Below are 21,988 nucleotides of genomic sequence, written 5' to 3' on the forward strand. Positions count from 1 at the left end.
ATCCGGTTTCACTTCCTGCACCAGTAACTCCAGTTCCTCCATCTTGTTACCTAGGCTCCTCGCATTAGTGTACAGACCTTTTAATTTTCGGCATTTGGCGTCAGTGACATTCTTTCCTCCGTCGTGCAGAGACCTTTTACCACCAGCATCACCCGTTACTCTGGTTTCTACTCCACTATTCCTCCTTGGATCAAATCTTGGGACCGCAAGGGTATCCCCTCTCACTTTGTTTACTTTCCTCTCCAGGTTATATTCCGGCGTGGAGATCTCCCGAACATCTCCCAACCATCTCCCCCAACTTCCTAGTTTAAAGCTCTCTTGATGAGGTTGGCGAGCCTCCATCCTAGAATTCTATTTCCCTCCTTGCTTAGATGAAGTCCATCCTGAGCGAACAGTCGTCTATCCGTAAACGCTTCCCAGTGACCGTACATCCCAAAGCCCTCCTTATAACACCACTCCCTAAGCCATCTGTTGATCGCCATAATCTTGTCACTCCTTCGTCGCCCCGCTCTAGGAGCCGGCAGAATCCCACTGAAGATCACCTGAGCCTTGATGTCTTTGAGCCTCTTCCCTAGTCTGGCATAGTCCTCCTTGATACAGTCCAGCGAGTAACTAGCTGTATCATTCGTTCCCACATGAAGGATAATCAACGGATTCTTTCCCACTCCCGCTAAGATCATATTCAGCCTCAGGTCCACATCCTGTATCTTAGCCCCTGGCAGACAGCACACTCTTCTGTTCTCCCGATCAGGTCTAGTTACAGGCCTATCTACTCTTCTCAGTAAAGAGTCTCCAATCACGTAGACTTGCCTTTTCCTGGCGACAGTGCGATTCTGCGGTCTATCCCCCACAGCAGGTGGTCGCAATTCCTTTCGATTTGTATTTGCCCTTACAGTCCTCCTAGGGCTCATACTTGGTGTCGCCTCCATTGACTCCTCCCCTCCTTCTGCAGGACTAGCTGCTCGCCTCTTCTTCCTCGCCCTTTCTCCTTCAGCAGCCTGCTGTGCTCCATCTTCATTTCCCAACTCAGCAAACCTGTTCCTGAGTTCTATTTCTCCATCGCTGGCCCGTCTTTTCCTCTGCCTGGTTCTCCGAGTCACAGGCTTCCACCGTCCAATTTCCTCACCCAGCAGCCCCTCCTCAGAGTCCTTTGGTCCTGCTTCTATCTGCTCGTCTGAGCTTGTCCCCTGTGCCTCATCATGTCTGTGTTCCATCATCTGCTCGAATCCCCTTCTAAACTCAGCCAGAGTTTCCACTTGCATCTCCAGTCCCCTTACCTTTTCCTCCAGCAGCTCTATCAGGCGGCACTTCATGCAGATGAAACTCCTTTCAGGTGCTCCCTCTAGGACCATGTACATGCCGCAGCTACCGCATCCGGTCATCCTCAGTGTGTCTGCACCTGCTGCCTCCGCCTCCATCGTAGCGCTCCAACTCTGTGCCTGGCAATCCACGCCTCACACCACACCGCAGGCCACCAACAAGCGTTGGGCTGCTGGCAGACCCCTGCCTCTTCCCTAGTCTGCCTTCCTGGTTCCTCTGCCTTGGTCTCCCCTGCAACCTCCCCCTGGAAACTCCCACTGAAACTCCCCTGTTAGCCGCTCTGTTCGCCACCTCCTGTGCCGCTGCAGCTGACTGTGCCTGGCTCCTTATATAGGACCCCTAATCAGGTAAGCCCCGCCCCCAACTCAGGGCTCAGCCTCGCTCCCAGCACACAGCCCCTAGCAGCCTGCACACGCACTCACTCACACACAAACACCACAAACTACAAAAACTACAAAAACCTGCTCCTCCAACAGCACTCCCACTCCTGTGCTAGGCGCTGTATGCAGACAATGAAAAGACAAGTCCCTGACACAGGGGGTCTTACCATTTGGAGGAACCTTGGCCAAATCATCAAGGGTGGGCTATTCAAGTCAGCCTAAGGGAGTTAGGTGCAAATCCATTGACATGTACTGAAAGTTGGGTATCTAAGGGTACAGCTCCACAGCAGCTGGGAGCATGCTTCCCGGAGCGGGTGGTAGACGGACACGCGCTAGCTCACCTCGAGCTAGTGTGCTAAAAATAGCAGTGTATCTGTGGCGACATAGGTGGCGGTTGGGACTAGCCACTCAAGTACAGAGCCAAGGGGTCTGGCAGGTTTGTACATGGGTGGCTAGCCCAAACTGCTGCCTATACTGCTGCAGCCACAGTGCTATGTTTAATGCTAAATTGAGCAGAGCGAACCGACCTACCTTTACGTTCCTCAGAAAATTCCAGCCTCAATGCTCAGTTCCCCATCAGTCATAACGGGGATAACATGCTTTCCTTGTCCCCACTCTTTGCCTGTCATGTCTCTTTGTCTGTACAGCGCCTAGCACAACGGGGACCTGAGCTTAGCTCGGGGCTGTGGGTGCTACTCTGACTCAAATGGGGAACAATCAGGAGATTTACCCATGGTGAGCACGTTTTACAAATAGCAGAAGGTAAAAATAAATAAGAAAAGAAAATGAAGCTCCAGGGAAAAATCTATCCGAGCTGACAAGCAGCCCTTTGAATGCGAATGCGAGCTCCAGCACTGCTCATTACAGGGAAAACCAGACACAAACAGCACTGTTTGCCCAATAGATGAAGAGAATGACAAGCAGCTCAGGGGAGATGAAAGGCGCAGACAGGAAACTTTCGCTGCAGCCTATGGATGGTTGCAGGGGAGCGGGGTATCAGGGAACAGCTCTACTGCTACCGGCTCATAACCAAAACCAGCATTAAACAAAACCCTCTGTAGGCAGGGCAGCACCTGGGCGGGCCACTATCTTAAACCAAAAGGGCTTGGCATTGGGGCCGCTGTTCAGTGGCCCAAACCAGGCCTGATCACAGTGAGGCATCTCCAATGTCAGGAGCAGCCATGTGTGACACTGTACAGCAATAAGGGAGATGCTTGGGCTGTGCTATTTGAGTGAGTGAAGGAGGGAGAAGGGGAGCCAGGCAGGGCTGGGGAATGCTGGAACAAAGGGGTAGCTTACTGGGTGCCCAGGCCTGGGGAGAAACCCTGTCTCCTAATACCAGCCCAAAGGGGCAGCCAATGAAACAGAAAGGCAGCACATTCACAGCTGATACAAGGGAATACTGTTAACACAATGCCTTACTAACCAGTGGAACTCGCTGCCACACAATAGAACTCAGGCAAAGAGCTTAGCAGGATGTGAAATAGCATTACACATGTACATGGATAATGAGAATGCCACACCCCCTCCTCCCCAGGTTACCTTAAAGGAGGCTATAGACTCTGCTGCTTTGGGGCATGAGCTACCCGATGGGGGGACAGGAAGAAACATTCCCTATTCCATAATTGAGCATTGCTGGGTTTTACCTCTTCCTCTGATGCAGCTGGTGCTGGCCACTGTCATAGACAGGAGACAGGATTAGAAGGATCTTGGCTCTGATCCAATCTGGCAGGTTCTATGTTCCTCTGAGCCTGAGTCAAGGGATAGTCCTGGCTTCACGTCTTGCTGGGGAAGAGTGTGGTGGAAGCCTCTGAGATGCCATCACTCTGCATTGGAAAGCAAATGCTCCATGGGCATGTTGGAGGGCAGCATCCCCAGCCATCCTAAAACAGCCTTTCTCTCAAAGCTCCCCCTACTCTGTCTGATGGAGCGATGAGACGGTGAGGGGGACAGCATCAGATCTCACAGCTCCCCCTGTTGCAGAATCAGCCTGCCCTCCCTCCCTAGCCAGGTGCTGTCCCCACCCTCCTTGGCACTGGCCCAGCCTTCACTCTCCAAATACAAGAGTAAGCTTGACATGCCCAACTATCCTGTCTGTACTTCCAAAGAGCACTAGACTGCCTTCACTCTCAGTGATCTCGCTTTGGGGAGGATCCTGGAGTCAGACGACAGAGGCCTTGCAAGCTGGGGATTGTTTCAAAGGGAGGGGGCTGCTCTCAGACAGTTTGTTTGGGGCAGATCCCAGCTGGGGTGTCATATGCTGTCAACATCTGGCAGCTACAACAGGGATATCTGGGGCCAGCTTTGTAGCTGCCCTTTGCTCTGGCTGTGCCATAAGGAGGGTCTCCATGAATAGCACCAGCACAGAGAGCCAAGTGCAGAACCAACTCAGGTCCTCCTTGGGGGATGTGGGGTGGGCTGGAGGAGGTGTGGCTGGGGTGGCCCTGCCAATTGTCTTGCAGCCACAGCTCCCACAGAAGCCATCGCAGCAAGGGGCTCTGGAGAGAAGGGTGCTCAGGGATGCCCAGCCCTGTGCCAGGGTCCAATCCGCCCCTAAGGCTGCCAACCCTCCAGGATTGTCCTGGAGCCTCCAGCAATAAAGATTAACCTTAAATTAAAGAAACCAGAATTGGCCAACCAGAATTGGGAATCCTATGCCCCCAACCCCCCAGAATCGACCTGTGCTCAGCCCCTGAACCGGCTTTGCCTGCTGGAGAGAAAAAGAGGGAGATTCTGGTCTCAGTTCCCCAGGTGTAAATATGGAGTGACTCCGCTGTCGTGAATGGGGTTTACACGGGGGTGAGGGGAGCCAGCAGCAGAATCTGCCCCACATTTCCCAGGATTGCGCTGGGGCGGGGGCAGGGCGGAGGGGAGGCTCGATGCCCAGCGCAGGGCCAGCCGGCGGGACCCACGGCCCCGGGCAGGCAGGAGGGAGGGGGCGGAGCGAGAGGCCGACACGGGCGGGGCTGGGGAGGGCGATGCAGGAGCGGCGTGGCGGGGACCAGCCGCGCAGTGCCAGGGATGATGCCAGGCGCGCAGGCAGCGCGCTGACCGCCCGCGCCCGCCGCTGCTGCCCGGCAGGAGGTAAGAGCGAGGGGCGGTCCGAGCCCGGGGTCTGTGCTGGGCACAGGCGGGGAGAGCCGGGCAGGACGCCTGGCTCCGGTCCCCAGCTGTGCCACTGCGGGACGGGGCTCCCTGGCAGGTGTCCCGGGCGCTGCTTTCAGCCTCCGGCTCCAGCCGCGCCCGGGGCTTCCCTTCGCAGCCCCCGGCTTTGCTCCGCGCTTCCCCAGGCTCCGGGCGGCGCGCTTGGAAAGGCGCTGGAGTTATCCCCTGGCGGGCCAGGCTTTGCAGGGGGCCGGCTGCGCCCCCCCGGGAACAGAGAACGGGGCTGGTGTCCGATCGGCTGTCAAGGGTTGGAGGACGGGGGCAGAGTAGATAGATCCCCACTCCTCCCCTGCCTGAAGTGAGGCGTTACAGCTGACTTGTGCCAGAGGTTGCCCTGGCCCTGCCCCCTGCTATTTAGTCCTGCTGTGGCTGCCCAGGGGTGGGTTACCCACAGCACAACACCCCCTTGCCACCCTCGATGAGATCTGACAACGGCAGCACCATTGATGGCCCATGGACCCAGGGGATGGACTCTTGCCAGGACAGCTAGCCAGCCAGCTCTGCTCCCAAGGGACAGGCAGAGTCGGGCTGGGTGGAATAGACCAAGACTTTTGCAAGCTCTTTAATAGGAGGTGAAGAGACAGAAGTGGCCACAGGATGCCACTGAGCTGGGATGATGAGCCACGTGATTGGCCATGGTGCCCTCTGAGGGTGTTTGCAGGAGGCTGGAGAAAGGGACAGCTATCTGGTCAGGCAGGAGGTGGGTGGGACTGGGGACTCTTGGCTAGCTGGGGAAGGACTCTGTTCTTGGTACACTTTAGGACAGTGGTCTCCAACCTTTTAGTCTGGCGGGCGCCAGATGAAGGACCGTGGCGGCGGTGGAGCATCCACTGAAATGCTTCCGAATTTCTGTTGCATTTCGGCGGCGACGTCTCTCGATGACATCACTTGTCAGCAGCAAGCGGCGTCATCGAGAGGCGTCGCCGCCAAAATGCCGCAGAAATTCAGTGGCATTTCGGCGGATGCTCCACCGCCGGCCAGGACGCAGGCGCATTTAGATGCCCCTGCAGGCGCCATGGCGACCCCTGCTTTAGGACATGGGTGGGCAAACTTTTTGGCCCAAGGGCCACATCTGGGTATGGAAATTGCATGGCAGGCCATGAATGCTCATGAAATTGGGCTTGGGGTGTGGGAGGGGCTGCGGGCTCTTGAGTGGGGCCAGAAATGAGGAGTTGAGGGTGCGGGAGGGGACTCTGGGCTGGGACAGGGGGTTGGGATGCAGGAGGGGTGAGGGCTCTGGCTTGGGGTGGGGGCTCTGGGGTGGGGCTGAGGGGTGCAGGAGGGTGCTTCAGGCTGGGACCAAGGGGTTAGGAGGGCTGGAGGGGAATTAGGGCTGGGGCAGGGGGTTGGAGCATGGAAGAGGGATGGGGTCCCCCCTTCGGCTCCTACATGGAGGCGCAGCCAGGCAGCTCTGCATGCTGCCCCATATGCAGGCGCCATCGCTGCAGTTCCCACTGGCTGTGGTACCTGGCCAATGGGAGCTGTGGGGATGGTGCTTGGGGTGGGGGCAGTGCATGAAGCCCCTGTCTGTCCCTACGTATAGGAACTGGAGGGGGAACATGCTGCAGCTTCTGGGAGCCATGTGGAGCCATGGCATGTGTGGAGTGGGAAACCCCCAACCCCGCTCCCTGGCTGGAGTGTCGGAGCAGGGAAAGCCCCCAATCCCGCTCACCGACGGGAGCTTGAGGGCCAGATTAAAACATCTGAAGGGCTGGATACGGTCCCAGGCCACAGTTTGCCAACCCCTGCTTTAAGACAAAGGTTCAGTGGCCTGGGGTACATGGGCCCTTTAGGACTAGGGAGGCAGAAGACTTCATTCCAGGGAGTTGGAGTGAACTAAGACCCAGGAAATGGGGGAATTAGCAGTTGGATGGGGGGAGCCCCAGGACACTGCCCCTTTATGGGCCTGGGACCACTTTTTCTATTCTGCTACTGGAACATTTCCAGGGCCTTTGTTCATTCCAGTTCCCTGGAATGGGGTCTTCTGCCCCCTCTACTCTTAAAGGGCCAGTGTACACCATTACACTGGGTTACGTGGGATATGGCTGTACAGTATCTTTAGCAGGCTGTGCTAGGGTACGATTGCCATTAAAAATAGCACCCTGATGCTGTGAAAGCAGGAGAAAGAGCCCTAGTTCTGTCAGGGGCTCAGAGGGAGGGGTCAGGGTATTTACTATCCTTTAGGGGCAGAAGGCTCTGCAAAGATGGGAGAGGAGGGCATGCTCTTTCAGTTTAAGGCAAACCAAGAGTTTATTTGCTGCTGGGTCGTGAGAGGAGCATTTGTGGGGAGGTGAGTATTTGAGTCAATGCTGCCTTTGCTATCCCCCATAATAGAATCACCAGTCCCATTTGGCCAGGCACTGTCTTTCAGCCGCCCGTCACTGCGCTGCTCAAAGGTGGGAAAGTGCCATTATCCCCACCGTACAGAGAGGAAAACTGAGGCAGGGGAAAGGAAGTGACTTTCCCCCAAAAAGTCAGTGGCAAAGTCAAAGCTAGAACCCAGGAGTCCTGACAACCTACCCAGTGTTGAGGCCATTAGCCCTCAACGGCCCCCTCCTCTCCTTTTCCAAATCTCTCTTCCTCCTACCCTTTCTCCCCCTTCCTCTGTATGTCTCCTTCTCCTCTGCCCTTGCTGGTTCTGAGGCACCTGTCCTGGTGCTGATCCTGTCCCACTCTCACTGATCCACCTGGGCCCTTGGACACAGGCTGCATGCCCCTCTCCTGAACCAATAATTGGCTGAACTGACTCCAATGACCCCTGTGCCAGAGATGGAGAGGTCTCTGGCTGCAGCCCGCTGTGGCAGCACCGCCCTTTGCAGCTACATCCTGCTGAATCCAAGAGCTTTCCCCTCATTTCCTCTGATTGCTCCCCCCAGGGCCCTGCCGGGGCCCAGGGATTCATGCTGGGAGGAAGGGCACCTACTAATGCAGAGAGTAGGGCTATGAATCTTCCACGCCCAGCTCCCTGCTCTAGGAAATGGCCTGGGTTGGTTCATTCCTGCACTTTACTCCCCTCCGTTAAGTGCCCCTCAGCTGGCACAGGAAGATCAGGGACCCTTTCCCTTCCCGTCCTGTCACTCTCTTCCTCTACTGGTCCCTCACTATGGCAGTCAGGACTCCTGGGCTCTGTTCCTAACTCTGCCATTCATTCAGTGGGTAGCCAGGGGCATGTCATGTCACCCCATGATGCCTCCAATGTGGACAATGGGGCCTCCTGGAGGCTCAGGTACCATGTTAAGGTGTTCAGGGCAGTATCTCCCATGGAGACAGGATCTGCCTGTGGCTCCAGATTCCCCTTCTCTTTGTTCATTTCTCTCCCATCCCTCCCACTGCTCCATTCAGGCATAGCCGTGCTTGCTGTCAGAACCAAGTGCAGGCACGGCCACACCCAACCCACTAAAGCCATTAATCAGATATGGGTGATGTGAAATACTTGGAAACCGCTTCACCCAAATCCCCTTGAAGCAGCGTGTGGAAGGATGGGCTGGGGATTGAGGTGCTAGAGGGAGACCTGGGCTTAATTCTCTGCTCTGCCACAGACTCCATGGGGGAGCTTGGGTGGGTCACTTAGTCTTGTTGGTGGGACAGATCAGTTTTGCCCCAAATGAGGTGCTAACTAGTATCTGGACCACTGGACTAGGGAGGGAGGAAGGGTACCTGGCTATTGAAAAGGATTTAAGGGTTGGGGGTGTAGCCATGGCCACTGCCATGCAGGGTGGGGGGACACATGAAATGTCTGGGCACATGCTGATACAGTTGCTTTCTGGAGTTCTGGCTGAAAGCTGTAAACTGGGCTCTGATTTTGCTAATAACCCTGCTCAGAAAAGTGTTTATGGGGCCAGGTGTGGCTCTCAGTCACTGCAATGTAAACACACAGGAATGCTATGGGCTCTGGATTTACACAGGTGTAAGGACAGTCAGAATCTGACCCATTCTAAGTAAATATAGAGGAAGATGAAATAGGGAGCCAGTTGCATCCTCTCCCTCACACGGCTGCACCGTGGAGTTACCGTTTTATGGAGAAACTCCATTGGGGACAAGTGTGAAACCAGCATGAGCCCCTCCCACCACATGAGATGAGAATGTTACACCAGAGAGTGACAGGGCCACACCCCTTCACCTCTCCACCCCCAGGACAATAGCTATTGCTGGTGCCCAACTCTTCCTGGGTGTTCCGGGCTGTGACCATATCCCCCCTCAGTTGAGATCTCTGTAAATTCATGCTGGTCAGTGCCCACTTGTTCTGCTAGGGCTGTACATGCGATGGAAGCACCCACAGCTGTAGCAAGCTCCTACTCTGCCAGTTGAATTGGCTTTGTTCATGCAGGGAGATCACACTGAGCACAAATAAGGAGGTCTAGTTTTTAGCACTGGCCATCCTGTCTTTGCAAGTCTCTCGCTCCAGCTAATCTCGTCTCCCCCAGTCTCAAATTCATTCATCTCAGCCTTTTTAAAAACCAGAAGAGCCTGAACATGGACCCAGTGCCTTTGTATGAGAGTCAATTGCTCAGGGCGAAAAGCTCCATGTTCAAATCATCAGCTCTGGAGCCCTCGTTGGGAAATTTCTTCCCACTCCACACATTCCTGGCATGAACACACTGGAGCTGGCTGAAGTTTCTTGGACTAAATTTTTGCCACCTCCCCCTTGGACAGATGCACCTCCCCACCATCTCACTGCAAGGCAGAGGTTCCACTCTCTCCTCCTCCCCTCTTGTCTGGTAGGTGGAGAATGGGGGAGGGACAGGGGGCGGAGGAAGCGTGCAAGCCACACTTTAATGGTTAAAGTTTTCAGGTATCTAAAAGGGTGCCATAAGGAGGAGGGAGAAAACTGGTTCACCTTAGCCTCTAAGGATAGACCAAGAAGCAATGGGCTTAAACTGCAGCAAGAGAGGTTTAGGTTGGACATTAGGAAAAAGTTCCTGTCAGGGTGGTTGAACACTGGAATAAATTGCCTAGGGAGGTTGTGGAATCTCCATCTCTGGAAATATTTAAGAGTAGGTTAGATAAATGTCTATCTGAGATGGTCAAGACAGTACTTGCTCCTGCCATGAGGGCAGGCGACTCTACTTGATGACCTCTCAAAGTACCTTCCAGGCCTAGAGTCTATGGATCTGTAAGAGCTGCACGTGGCTTTCAAACCACAGTTAGGCCACCCACCCCTGGTATAGACAAAGCCACATCTGCCTTTCCTTCAACTCGCGCAGCCAGTGAGAGCGGCAGATACAGCCTTACGCTTTTCTGTGCTGATGCTGCTCCCAAGGTGCGGGCAGCAACACTCCAGATAGTCCTAGTGCCTTCCCCAGGAAGAAACCTTGAGAGTTCATCAATTCCCTGAGCGAGGGAGAGAAAACAATGGAGAGCTCTTGACTTTCTGCAGAACTGACAGACAGGACACCATACCTACTGGGAACGAGATAAAGGTGGGAGACACGCTGTTGCTGCAAACAAGCATACTGGTACAAACGTTTGCAGAAAGGAGATAGAGGGAGCGTGTGGGTTTGAAATAAGGATTACTGTTTGCAAAGTGTATCCTTGCAGGCTTCCCCCAGCTCCAGCGAGGAAGGACAAGTGGATACATTTTCTTTGCAGAAAGCATCCCACTTTAATAAGTATAGGAGATCAGCTTGTGAGAGTTCAAGCTTCTGGATTTAAATGCTAGCCCCGATTCAATCTCAAATGCCAAACCTTAATCCAGAAGCACCTGTGCATGTTTCCAAGTCCTATCTACACAGCATGGACACATTCCATTCTCATCATCACTCATCAGGTCTGGGGTTCATTTTAATCTCAAATAATTTCCCAGCCATTATGGCTGTGCAGAAACCCTTCCAAAGAAGCCTGGTGCAATGCTGTGTAGCCAGACAACCTCTGAGGTGTGCGCTGCCCTCATTAGTGCAACCATTAACTCTGAAACCTAATGATCACTTTAACTAGCAACATGGTTGACTATTGCACTGCTGGTCCCTTTAGCAGAAACATCTCCCTACTCTGGGATAGGGTAGAGGGCCTCCATTTCACCCCACTCCCACACACACCTGTCAGATCTCTTAGGGCAGTGCTTCTCAAGCTATCTGGTGTTGGGGACCGGCAATTTTTTTTCCCAATGTGCCAGGGACCAGTGCCATATTATTATCCTATTTGATGCTTTTATGAGGAAACTCGCCACAGACCGGCAGCCGATGGCTCGCGGACCCCACCACTTTGAGAAGTGCTGTCTTAGGGGAATCAATCCCTGGTTCCTCATCCCTTCCGGTTAGATGATCCAATTCCCCTACACAATGTTACACTTTCAGGCTAAGCGACCTGTTTTAGGGGCAGGGAAACCACACAAAACACAAACAAGAAGAGCAAAGTTGCCATGTATCAGAAAGCAAGCGCCCATGCCTCTATAACACACTGCATCGGCTCGGAGCTGCCCCTACGGACAGGCCAACCGCTTTACATCCACTGTCGGAGAGAGGCATTTATAGCCTTGTGTTTTGTGGTTCTACAGTTAATCTAGCAGAGCAGGGGTGGGGGAGGAGGGAAACCACACTGTGTATTTATGTAGTGTAATAAAACTCCCTGGCTTTGCGAGTGTGTTGATTTACCACGAGAGTCTCATTGCTGGAGTAGGAATGCTGTTCTCCTGTAATCAGTCAGGCTGTCTGGGAGGAAGAGCTGCTGCAGAAGCCAGTGTGCATAGATCCCAGCTACTCCATTCCAGAACAGGAGAGCCCTGCTTTCTTTGTGCTGGGAGCAGGCAGGGCATCGCTGTCTTTCCAGGAGCACACCCCGGTGCATGCCGCAGCTTGATCCCGGATTCAGAGGCATAGGGGAAAGAATTGAGATCAGAGGCTCGGAGACACTGGCTTCGTTAAGACAGAGCCCAGTCTCATGCTGTGTGTTCCCCGAGCCAACAGTAACCAGCAGATTCTGCTGAAGAGCATTTGGCCATAGAGTTGTTAATGGGGTCTCATCCTCCCAGTCCAGTCAGACAGAGTCAAGGGCTCTGGCTACTCTCTTCCTCATTAAGATCTCTTCCCTTTCTCTCCCTCTGCACCCACCAGGTGTCCTGCATCTCCCCTGAAGGCAGGATGACAGAGCACGAGGACTTTGCCAGCCTGGCTGGGTACTGGAACGCCTCGGACAGCTCTCAGTTCAGCCCCGCCAGTGTCATCATCCCAGTGGTCTTCTCCCTCATCTTCCTCCTGGGCACGGTGGGCAACAGCTTGGTGCTGGCAGTGCTGCTGCGCAATGGCCAGATGGGCCACAACACCACCAACCTCTTCATCCTCAACCTCAGCCTGGCTGACTTCTTCTTCATCATCTTCTGCGTCCCCTTCCAGGCCACCATCTACTCACTGGAGGGCTGGGTCTTCGGCTCCTTCATGTGCAAGGCCGTCCACTTCTTCATCTACCTCACCATGTATGCCAGCAGCTTCACGCTGGCTGCCGTCTCAGTGGACAGGTAAGCAAGGCCGAAACCTGCCATGGGGCTGCTGGGCCCTACCAGATGCCCTGTGCCTGGCCTCAGGAGCTGGGAGGCTCAGATAATGGGGAAAAGGGGGCTCATCACCCCCAGGTCAAACCCAGCTTGCACCAGTAATGACCTAACGCTGTCCCTATGTGGTCTGTGCCAAAAGGGTTGGAGGGACTTAGTACAGTTCCTGTTAGGTATCCACTTCACATCCCATGTTCTTACAGGCCAAAGAGAGAGACCCACTGTACTCTGTACCATAGAAGTGGCCCTGCCAGGTCAGCTGGGCAGGGAAGCTTGTGTTGCCACTGCCTGTGTTTTTCTAGAGGAAGCGTGGTCTAGTGATTAGGACTCTAGCCTGGAATGTGGAGGACTGGATTCAATTCCTTGCCCTGCCACAGACTGCATGTATGACCTCAGGCAAATCACTTAGCCACTTGGTGCCTCAGTTTCCCCATCTGTGCAATGGGATTATAGCAGTGCCCTCCTTCACAGGATAAAGATATGAAAGCATGTGAGGTACTCAGCTAACCTGGTATTAGGGGCCAGATAAAGTGCCTAAGATAGATAGATTCTAGCTCTGTGGGTTAATAGAGGACTTGCCTTTCTACTGCAGTCAGACCATCACGGAAACACACAGACAGATGATCAGTTTAGAAGCCCCAAGATTTGTGCCAATAATACATTGCACACACGGTGCATTCAAACTGGGGGCCAAGCTCAGTTCCTGGTATAAACAGCAACGATTCAGTTGTCTCCAATGCAGGCGTGCCTGCTTATAACAGGGTCAAATCTGGCCTTAGCTCTCTGTCTAATAAGGGACCCAGTGTCATATCACAAAAATATTAGGCCAGATCCTTAGCTGGAGTAAGACAGCCAAGCTCCCCTGACATTAGCAGAGTGATGCTGATTTACACTAGCTAGGGATCTGGCCCATTCTGCCTTAAATACAATTCAGTGTGTGCGTTCAATGCAGAATTCTCAAAGCAAGTTTTGGTTCATGCTACAAATTGGGCCCTGATTCTGATTTCATGTGGACATTCAGCAACATAGCTCTATTGACTGCAGATGAGCTATTCCTCATGTATACCTGTGTAGCAGATCAGAATCAGGTCAATTGGTTTGCGAGAGGGCATCTGCCCAGTTTTGGCTGCACTGCCCCGACTTCACCCCTACATGCAAAACAGTGGGGGAAGTACATGTTCTTCCCATGGATCATGCTTTGGCTTGGTTGGATCACCTCATTTTTCCTGTTTGTTTCATTCACTGCTGGTGGGGGTAAGGATGGCAAATTACCCCATAATTAAGAAACTCAAATTGATATCAGGGACTGAAGATAGAAAGGTGTCAAGAGTCCTGCAGCCAATACATCGATTGGTGCTGTATAACTACTTACAGATCGATCGCGCTAGTCCATGCCTCAATTTCCCTATCTGTAAAATGGAAATAATGATACTGAACTTCTTTGTAAAGCACTCTGAGATCTACTGATCTCTATCAAAGCTATATTCTATATAAAGGTAATTAATGACTATTCCTATCTTACCTTACATATCACCTCTCTTTATGAATGAGCCCAAAGTACTTCCCAAGCTATATAGGAAGCACTATTACTAATCAATTGGAATTCTTTGAGGGGGTCAACCACCCTGTGGACAAGGGTGATTCAGTGGATATAGTGTACTTGGACTTTCAGAAAGCTGTTGACAAGGACCAAAGGCTCTTAAACAAAGTAGGCAGTCATGGGATAAGAGGGAAAGTCCTCTCATGGATCAGTAGCTGGTTAAAAGATAGGAAACAAGGGTCAGTTTTCACAGTGGAGAGAGGTAAATAGTGAGGTCTCCCAAGGATCTGTATTTGGATCTAAGCTGTTCAACATATTCATAAACTATCTGGAAAAATGGGTGAACAGTGAGGTGAACAAGTTTGCAGATGATACAAAATCACTCAAGATAATTACGTCCAAAGCTGACGAAAAAGTTACAAAGGGATCTCACAAAACTGGATGACTGGGTAACTAAATGGCAGATGAAATTCAAAGCAATGCACATTGGAAAACATAATCCCAACTACACATACAAAATGATGGGGTCTAAATTAGCTATTACCACTCTAGAAAGAGATCTTGGAGTCACTGTGGATAGTTCTCTGAAAATATCCACTCAATGTGCAGTAACAGTCAAAAAAGCTACTGGAATGTTAGGAGGTTTAGGAAAGGGATAGAGAAGAAAGAAAATATCGTAATGCCACTGTATAAATCCACGGTATGCCCACACCTTGAATACTCTGTGCAGTTCTGGTCGCCCCATCTCAAAAAAGATTTATTAGAATTGGAAAAAGTACAAAGAAGGGCAACAAAATGGTTAGGGAAATGAATAGTTTCCATCTGAGATGAGATTAGAAAGACTCGGATTCTTCATCTTAGAAAAGAGACAACCAAGGGGGGATATCTAGGAGAACCAGGGGTCACCCAGTGATATTAATAGTCAGGTTTACAACAAACAGAAGGAAGTACTTCTTCACACAACACACAATCAACCTGTGGAACTTGTTGCCAGGGGAGGTAGTGAAGACCACAAGTATAATTGGGTTCAAAAAAGAATTCGGTAAATTCCTGGAGGATAAGTCCATCAATGACTGTTAGCCAAGATGGTCAGGGACACAACCCCATGCTCTGGATGTCCCTAAGCCTCTGATTACTTAGGGGACTGGGTGATAGGGGATGGATCATTTGATGAACTTCCCTGTTCAGTCCATTCCCTCAGAAGCGTCTGGCACTGGACACTGTCAGAAGACAGGATACTGGGCTAGATGAACCATTGGTCTGACCCAGTATGGCCGTTCTTATATTAACTTCACTCACCACTGAAATACCACCCCTTTTATAGGAATGTCCCCAGCAGTTATTGGTATTACTGTAGTGCCAGGAACCTAGCTAGGGACCAGGATCCCATTGTGCTAGGTGCTGTCTGGGGGTAAGAAGAGAAGAATAGCATCCCCAGCTGATAGGACAAGGGGCATTAAGATAGGCCAGAAATGGACCAGGACCTCAGGGACACAGCCCCAGCACTCCTGAGAAAGAAGCTGAGAGAACGTTGATAATCAAACGTAGCCAGGTGCTTAGTTTTATATCTGATAGTGACTGATAAATCACTAAGACCACTTCCCATAGCACTTACTGTGAGCCATCTTTGGAGGTCTCCCACTCAAGTACTGGCTCAAAGCTGACCCCAGGTAGCTTCTGAGATCAGACTGAAGCCTAACATGAGGGGATATGGCTCATGGTACCTCACTGCAGATGGAAAGTAAGAGTTCAAGGAGTTGCAGTGGGAGACAGCATCTCTTCAGCTAGCTCAGAACCAGGGACAGTCTCTTAAAACACCTACAGCTCCCCAGCAAGCATCCTGGTGCTGCGTTCTGCCCACCTGGTTTCAGGTTATTCTCTACCTCTCCTGCTACATAGTATTGCTGCTGAAGAATGTTGCTGTGTTCCACCCTAGAGGTGGCTGCACTTCTGCGCAGGGTGACGCCAACCTTGTACCTTGTCTGGGAAATGCTTTTGGAGCTTTTCAGATGGATGGTACAGCAGAGACAAGCTACGCTACTGCTTGGGGTGACCATTTGTGCCAGTGGAGTTATTGTCCTTGGCTGTCAGCTGTGCTCTGTTGCCAGGGATGAACTCCTAAGGCACAGCACATGGCAATGAGCATCGGTCTCTGTTTGACAAGGACAGGCTTAGACTGGAGCAGTGAAGGGCTTGTGCCTGCACTGACAGCTACTCCCCCTTCCCCGCAGTCTCCTGTCCACAAGTCAGCTAGGATCCCAGCTGTCTCCCTTCCTAGCTGTCACCCGCACCAGGGCCCTGCAGGGACTGTCATACTGAACATGTTTCAGCTCTCCTGGGGTGCTGCAGACAGATGTTCCCACTTGGCCGCTCTCCCTGCTGATGCGTGTGCAGGAGCCGAGCGCAGCGCTCCTCCTCCACACCGCTCTGCTCTCTCAGGCTCCCGGCGCTTGCGGGAGAGCCAGGAGCAGCACTTTGCACTGTGTGGTTTAACTTGGAGGTGCACTGGCACAGCGCCAGGGGAGAACAGACAGGCAGCAAACTGCCGCTAGGACATTCATCGGTCCCAGAAACTAGCCCAATGCTGAGAGGAAGAGTCATCATTTCTGGCACCTCCAGCTCCCCTCCTCTGGGCCAGTGTAGTCAAGATCCCAGTAAGCAGATCTGCCTACCTCCGGGCCTGATCCAAACCTCGTGGAAATCAATGGAACGGCTCCCACTGACCTCCTAGAGCTGTTGATCCCATCCCTGGCTTGTCCAAGAACACAAGGACCCAAAGGCCTCAAACCAAGGCTCAGGGCTGGGCCTGAGTTTGATCAGATCCCAGTCTCATTCTCAGCCAGGCAGAAGCACAATCTCTTCCTTTCAGCAGAGGAGGGACCTTGTGTCAGCATGGGCTGCCATGTGAGGGGTTCGAGGCTGGGACCTGTGTTTGGTCCTGCCCTCCCCTGCTCCAGCTGGGCATGGGAGAGCCAGGGAGGGAACATGCTCCATCCCTGGGGAGAGGGAGCATTGTATGTGACTCCTGAGTGGCCTCCCCAACCTCACCTCTCCGGCTAGTGCTCAGGGAACTAGGCCGAGCCCTCTTTGTCTGGAGGGAGGGGAAGGGACCTGGGTTAGAAAAATATGGCTGTCCAGGAAGAATCCCACTAGGAATCAAAACGCTGCCCTATGCAGGGCCCTATTCTGAATGGGTTAAGAGGCTTTGGCAGGCCGAGGACCCTTCCTTAGTGATGTTGCACGCATTTGCTGAGGCTGGATGTAGGCAGAAGGGGAGAGAGGGAACCACTGCCACAGGACAGCAGGAATCCTACAGCGACTGTGTGTCCAAGGCACAGTCCTCTGCACCCCTAACCACTGCCTATTTGGTTTCATCTCCAGGTACCTGGCCATCCGCTACCCACTGAGCTCCCGGGAACTGCGGACCCCCTGCAACGCGGTTGTGGCCTTGGCTGTGATCTGGGGCCTCTCTGTGGTCTTCGCTGGTCCATACCTGAGCTACTACGACCTGATCGAGTGGGAGTCCAGCTACATCTGCATGCCCGGCTGGGAGGAGTGGAAGCGCAAGATCATAGACACCAGCACGTTTGCTTTTGGCTACGTGATCCCCGTGCTGATCGTCAGCCTCTCCTACACCAGGACCATCAAGTACCTGTGGACGGCTGTGGACCCCCTGGAGGATATGTCAGAGTCCAAGAAGGCCAAGCGGAAGGTGACCAAGATGATCATCATAGTGACCATCCTCTTCTGCCTGTGCTGGCTTCCCTACCACGTGGTGATCCTGCGCTACCTCTATGGGGACTTTCCCTTCAACCAGGCCACCTACGCCTTCCGGCTGCTCTCCCACTGCATGGCCTACGCCAACTCCTGCCTCAACCCCATCGTCTATGCCCTGGTCTCCAAGCACTTCCGCAAGGGCTTCAAGAAGGTCTTCAGCTGCCTCCTGAGGAAGAAGGCCCGCAACAAGGTCCATGTGGTGCATGCTGCCCACATGGTGCCTGGCTTTGAGGTAGGCTCCACTGAGGTATCCCAGATGAACGAGGAGAACAACAGGCAGCAGGATGGGTGCGAGCTGGATGCAGGATCCCTCATGGTCCAGTCAGGCTCCTCCAGGCCCCTTCACCTCTCCTAGCAGCGAGGCTCCATCCTTTCGGGCAGCCATGCTGTGTTGCCAGTGGCAGGGAGAGGCCTCTCCTTCTCACTGGATGATGGAGAGGACACGAGAGACAGCCTCAGAGAATCCCACTCCTACCCCTGGACTTAAATTTCTCCTAGCGTCTCCCGAGCACTGCATCAGAGCCCCCCAGACAGCGTCCAAGAATGGGCCTGCTCGTGGGAGGGACCAGACCCCAGCTCACACTGGAGCCGCAGCTCTGCTGGTCTAAAGCTCATTGGACCCCGTCTTTGTGAATGGAGCAGAAACTGACAACACCAACCCATCTCCTTTGATTGCGTCTGGTTTGGCTGTCAGTGCTCTCTGCTCCTTAATTCCTGCCTCACCCACTAACACCCACCACTGTCTTGCTCTAGTGTAGTCCCGTCTAGGCAGTCCTGCTTTTTGCCTCATTTATGTGGCTTCTCAGGGTGCAAACATCCCCTCCAATCTCTAGCTCATGATACTAGCTCTGTCTGGAGGCAGATTCCCAACCCTCTATTCCATCTGTCACCGGCGAGGGGAGAGCACGGAAACGCAGCAAGCAAACTGCCTGGGCCTGCTCTAGCCATGCTTTCAAACACACCCTGGGGGGAACAGACAGGGCTGGCCCGTCCCTCAGCCTCTGCTTGGGGCACTGTTTGTACCACTCCATTTGCCATGTGTATTTGCAACTGCCCCACTGACTTCGTTGTACCAGCCACATGCTTGTCCCTTTGCACCCAGGACCTTGGCCATGTGCTCATCTTTTGACCCATGATACCTGCCCACCTACTCCCCCACCCACCCTGTGCAGCCCAACCCCTACTCTCCACACACCATGTGCATGGTGTTCACCTGGCAATACCTGCCATGAGGTCACCACTTGACACTGGCCCAGGTTTAGGTGCTGGGAGCATCATAGCACAGCCCTTGTATGTGAGCTGCTCGTTTTCCCTGCGCTCACTGTGCGACCTTCATCAGTCCTTGTGTTCTGCATAGCAAATGGGACCATAGAGTGCAGACAGGCCAGAATCTATGCTGGTTTATTGACTATGCTATGGCCAAGACAGTCACCATAACTGGTGTGCCCCTAAAGCATGTTGTATTCATGGCATGGGTGCACAGCTGCCTGTGTGAGCCTGGTTCTGGTGCTCAGCATTCCAATGTAAGGGGCTCTCCTTCAGACATGGAGCGTTGGGATCTGCGTGAGGGAGACAGGGCTGTACATACTGTAGAGGTGTCTTTCTAACCCCTAGCAAATAAACATGGTTTCCTAAATTGGGAAGCGACGGGTTTTTGTCGATATTCTTTGCAGGATGGGCTCCAGCTGCAAAATCCAAACCTGGGTTTGGCTCCTGGAAGGTAAAAAGGAAAACAGGAGATGGCTTTTTGAGCACTGAATCAGCCTCGTCCCCTCGTCCCCTCATTTCTCTCCACCCAGCCCCCAGGAGCACTGGATCCCTGGGGGTAGGGAATAGATGGCACTGCTTTGTGAGAACCCTGTGCTTGGCCCGTGCCATGTTGTGTGGATCAATCCCTCCCTGGCCCCCACAGTGCATGGCAAAGTGCTTTCTTCAGATTAAAGACTTTTCAGTCTCCTGCCAGCCTTCATCTGTGCAAAGCAGAGTGCACTGGGCTAGCAGACACCCTCAGGGCCACTTCCTCACCTGGTATAAATCAGAGCTCTGCCGAGTTACAACAGCTGAGGATCTGGCCCATAGGCTTTGCTATCCACTCAGCCCTTCATCCTATGGCTACAGCTCACTTGCCTTCCTGACACAAGCACAGTTAGCTGACGATCTGGCTGGCAGCCAGGGAAAGCTGGCTCTAGATCCCGTGAAGGAGTCGATGGGATAGGCAGTTTCCCAGCATAGTGACCTGCACTAGGACAGAGGAGCCCAGGGTTGAGGTGTTCCCGCAGGACCCTGGCTGTTCAGGCTCAGGAGAGGGAGCAATCACAAAGCTCAAGGGGGTTGGGGACAAGGGTTGTTGGAGCAGGAGGGGTTGTTGCCAGCTGCTTTCTTTCCCTGTTTCTTGGATGCCATAAATCACGCTCACCCCATACCTCAAAGAGCCAATTGGAGCAGCACCTTCTGTGAAGCATGGTGGGAACCGGTGCAGAGGCCTCTGGGTACTCCTAAGGTGGAGTGATTGAGAGTGACTGAACGTGGGGTCATGTTATAATAGGGGGAAAGACACCCAGAAAGGAGAAGGGTCAATGGCAGAGGTGGGACTAGAACCCAAGTCTCCCAACTCCCAATACTGGGCTAACCCAGCTGCCATTCAAAGCCGTGAGGGGACCATTTTCCTTCTGCAAATGGGTCATCCGCTGATTCAATTGCCATACACTCCCCCTCCTCCCACGCAGGACAGGGCCTCTCCTGTGCCACGGCCCCTCCACATGGTCACGAGCTGCAAAGGGAAGGCACAGAAGAAAGGCCCACATGAATTAGGCCAGTCGACAAAAGGGGCCATGTGCCACACAAGACACATGGCTGGCAAGCGCTTGGTGAAAGAGAGCAGAGAGAAAAGCAGGGCAGAGGCAGTAATTACTCCAGTTGCCTGACACAGTCATGCAGGCCCCATAACAGCGGCACGCACTCCCCACTACCACTCAAAGAGAGTGCAGTAGTAATTGGGTCAGCAGTGGTGAGAGACGAAGGGTCCCCGCTCAGCATCAGGCCAGAGCTGCTGGCAGCGTGCAGATGCCTCTCCCTCTTAATTCACCATCCAGTTAAAACAGTCAAGCATGGTGCAGTTCAGAAAGCAGCTGAGCCCCAGTGCAAAGCCCCACTCACTCCTGCTGGTCCCAACAGGCTGTGGAACAGAGCAGCCAGTCAAGCACCATGCTGGGTCCTTCAGCTGAGCCCACCAGCAACCAGTGGGGGCTGCTGACATTTCAACTGAGGATGTCACAGCACCACTGCCCTTCAACAGCCCGTGTCCCCCCAACACCCTTCCAGATAGTCACATGCACGTATGGTGACCAGATGTCCTGATTTTATAGGGACATTCCGATTTTTGGGTCTTTTTCTTACATAGGCACCTATTACCACCCACCTCCTGTCCCGATTTTTGACACTTGCTATGTGGTCAGCCTACATGCATGCCCCCCCACTCCAAGACACACTGCACCACAAACAATGTGTGTTCACACACACTGGATCCCCTTCACCCTGACAACTGCATACGCACAACACTGCCCTGGCACTCACCTCCTTCACACGAGAGGGGCCTGGGCCTGGGCCTGACAAAATATACACTGTGCCCCTATGCACACAGGCACATTCACACACCCACCGATGGACATTGGAGACAGACACGATACAAACCCATGCATGCACTATACACACCCTGATGTATGTCCACAGGCAACCTGCCCCTCACCTCTGCAGGTAATATGCAACACGCCCTGAAAAACTACCCAGGCAGAGAGTGGCACCTGCCAACACAGACGCCACTTGGAAACGCACACACACTCCCCACCCTACTCACACACACCACACCAAAACCCAGCTCCTTAGTGACGCAGGTACAGTACATCCAGCTAGTCAACCATTCCCACCCCGGCATACAGGAGACACCCACCACCGGTCTGCTCCTCATACACATACCTGTGATGTCAGGCATGCAGGACAAACGGAGCCCGTTGCAGACCTCAGCATCTCTCCTTGTAACACTCCTGGGCCTTGCAATGGTGCCTCCTTGCTTCAGCCCCACTCCAAAAGATAACCCTCACCTGCACCATCTGATCAGCAGCTCTCTTTTGGTTGGTCTGTCTCCTTTGCCCTTCTCTTCAAAACACTCAGCGGGTTTCACTCCAATCCCTCACAAGCACAGCGACTGATATTTAACCCCTCGTCACCTGCAAAATCTGCTCCTTTCATTTCCCCTGTTTGCTATCTCTTCAGATTTTGTCAAAGCCTCTTGGAGGGTCAAAGAGAAGCAGGTTCTGAAGAGCAATG

The 21,988-nt window shown here is 53.2% G+C and overlaps 1 protein-coding gene across 1 annotated transcript; it reads left to right on the plus strand.

Moving 5' to 3' along the window:
* Positions 1 to 4,728: 4,728 nt before the first annotated feature.
* LOC115658728 (galanin receptor type 2-like) lies at positions 4,729 to 19,254 on the plus strand. The gene is made up of 3 exons (XM_030578116.1): positions 4,729 to 4,784; positions 11,915 to 12,315; positions 17,270 to 19,254. Exons 2-3 carry the CDS (start codon positions 11,942 to 11,944, stop codon positions 18,018 to 18,020), a joined length of 1,125 nt encoding a protein of 374 aa, XP_030433976.1. The 5' UTR covers positions 4,729 to 4,784; positions 11,915 to 11,941; the 3' UTR covers positions 18,021 to 19,254.
* Positions 19,255 to 21,988: the final 2,734 nt, after the last annotated feature.

Source organism: Gopherus evgoodei, chromosome 10 (assembly GCF_007399415.2).
Source record: "Gopherus evgoodei ecotype Sinaloan lineage chromosome 10, rGopEvg1_v1.p, whole genome shotgun sequence".
NCBI lineage: Eukaryota > Metazoa > Chordata > Testudines > Testudinidae > Gopherus > Gopherus evgoodei.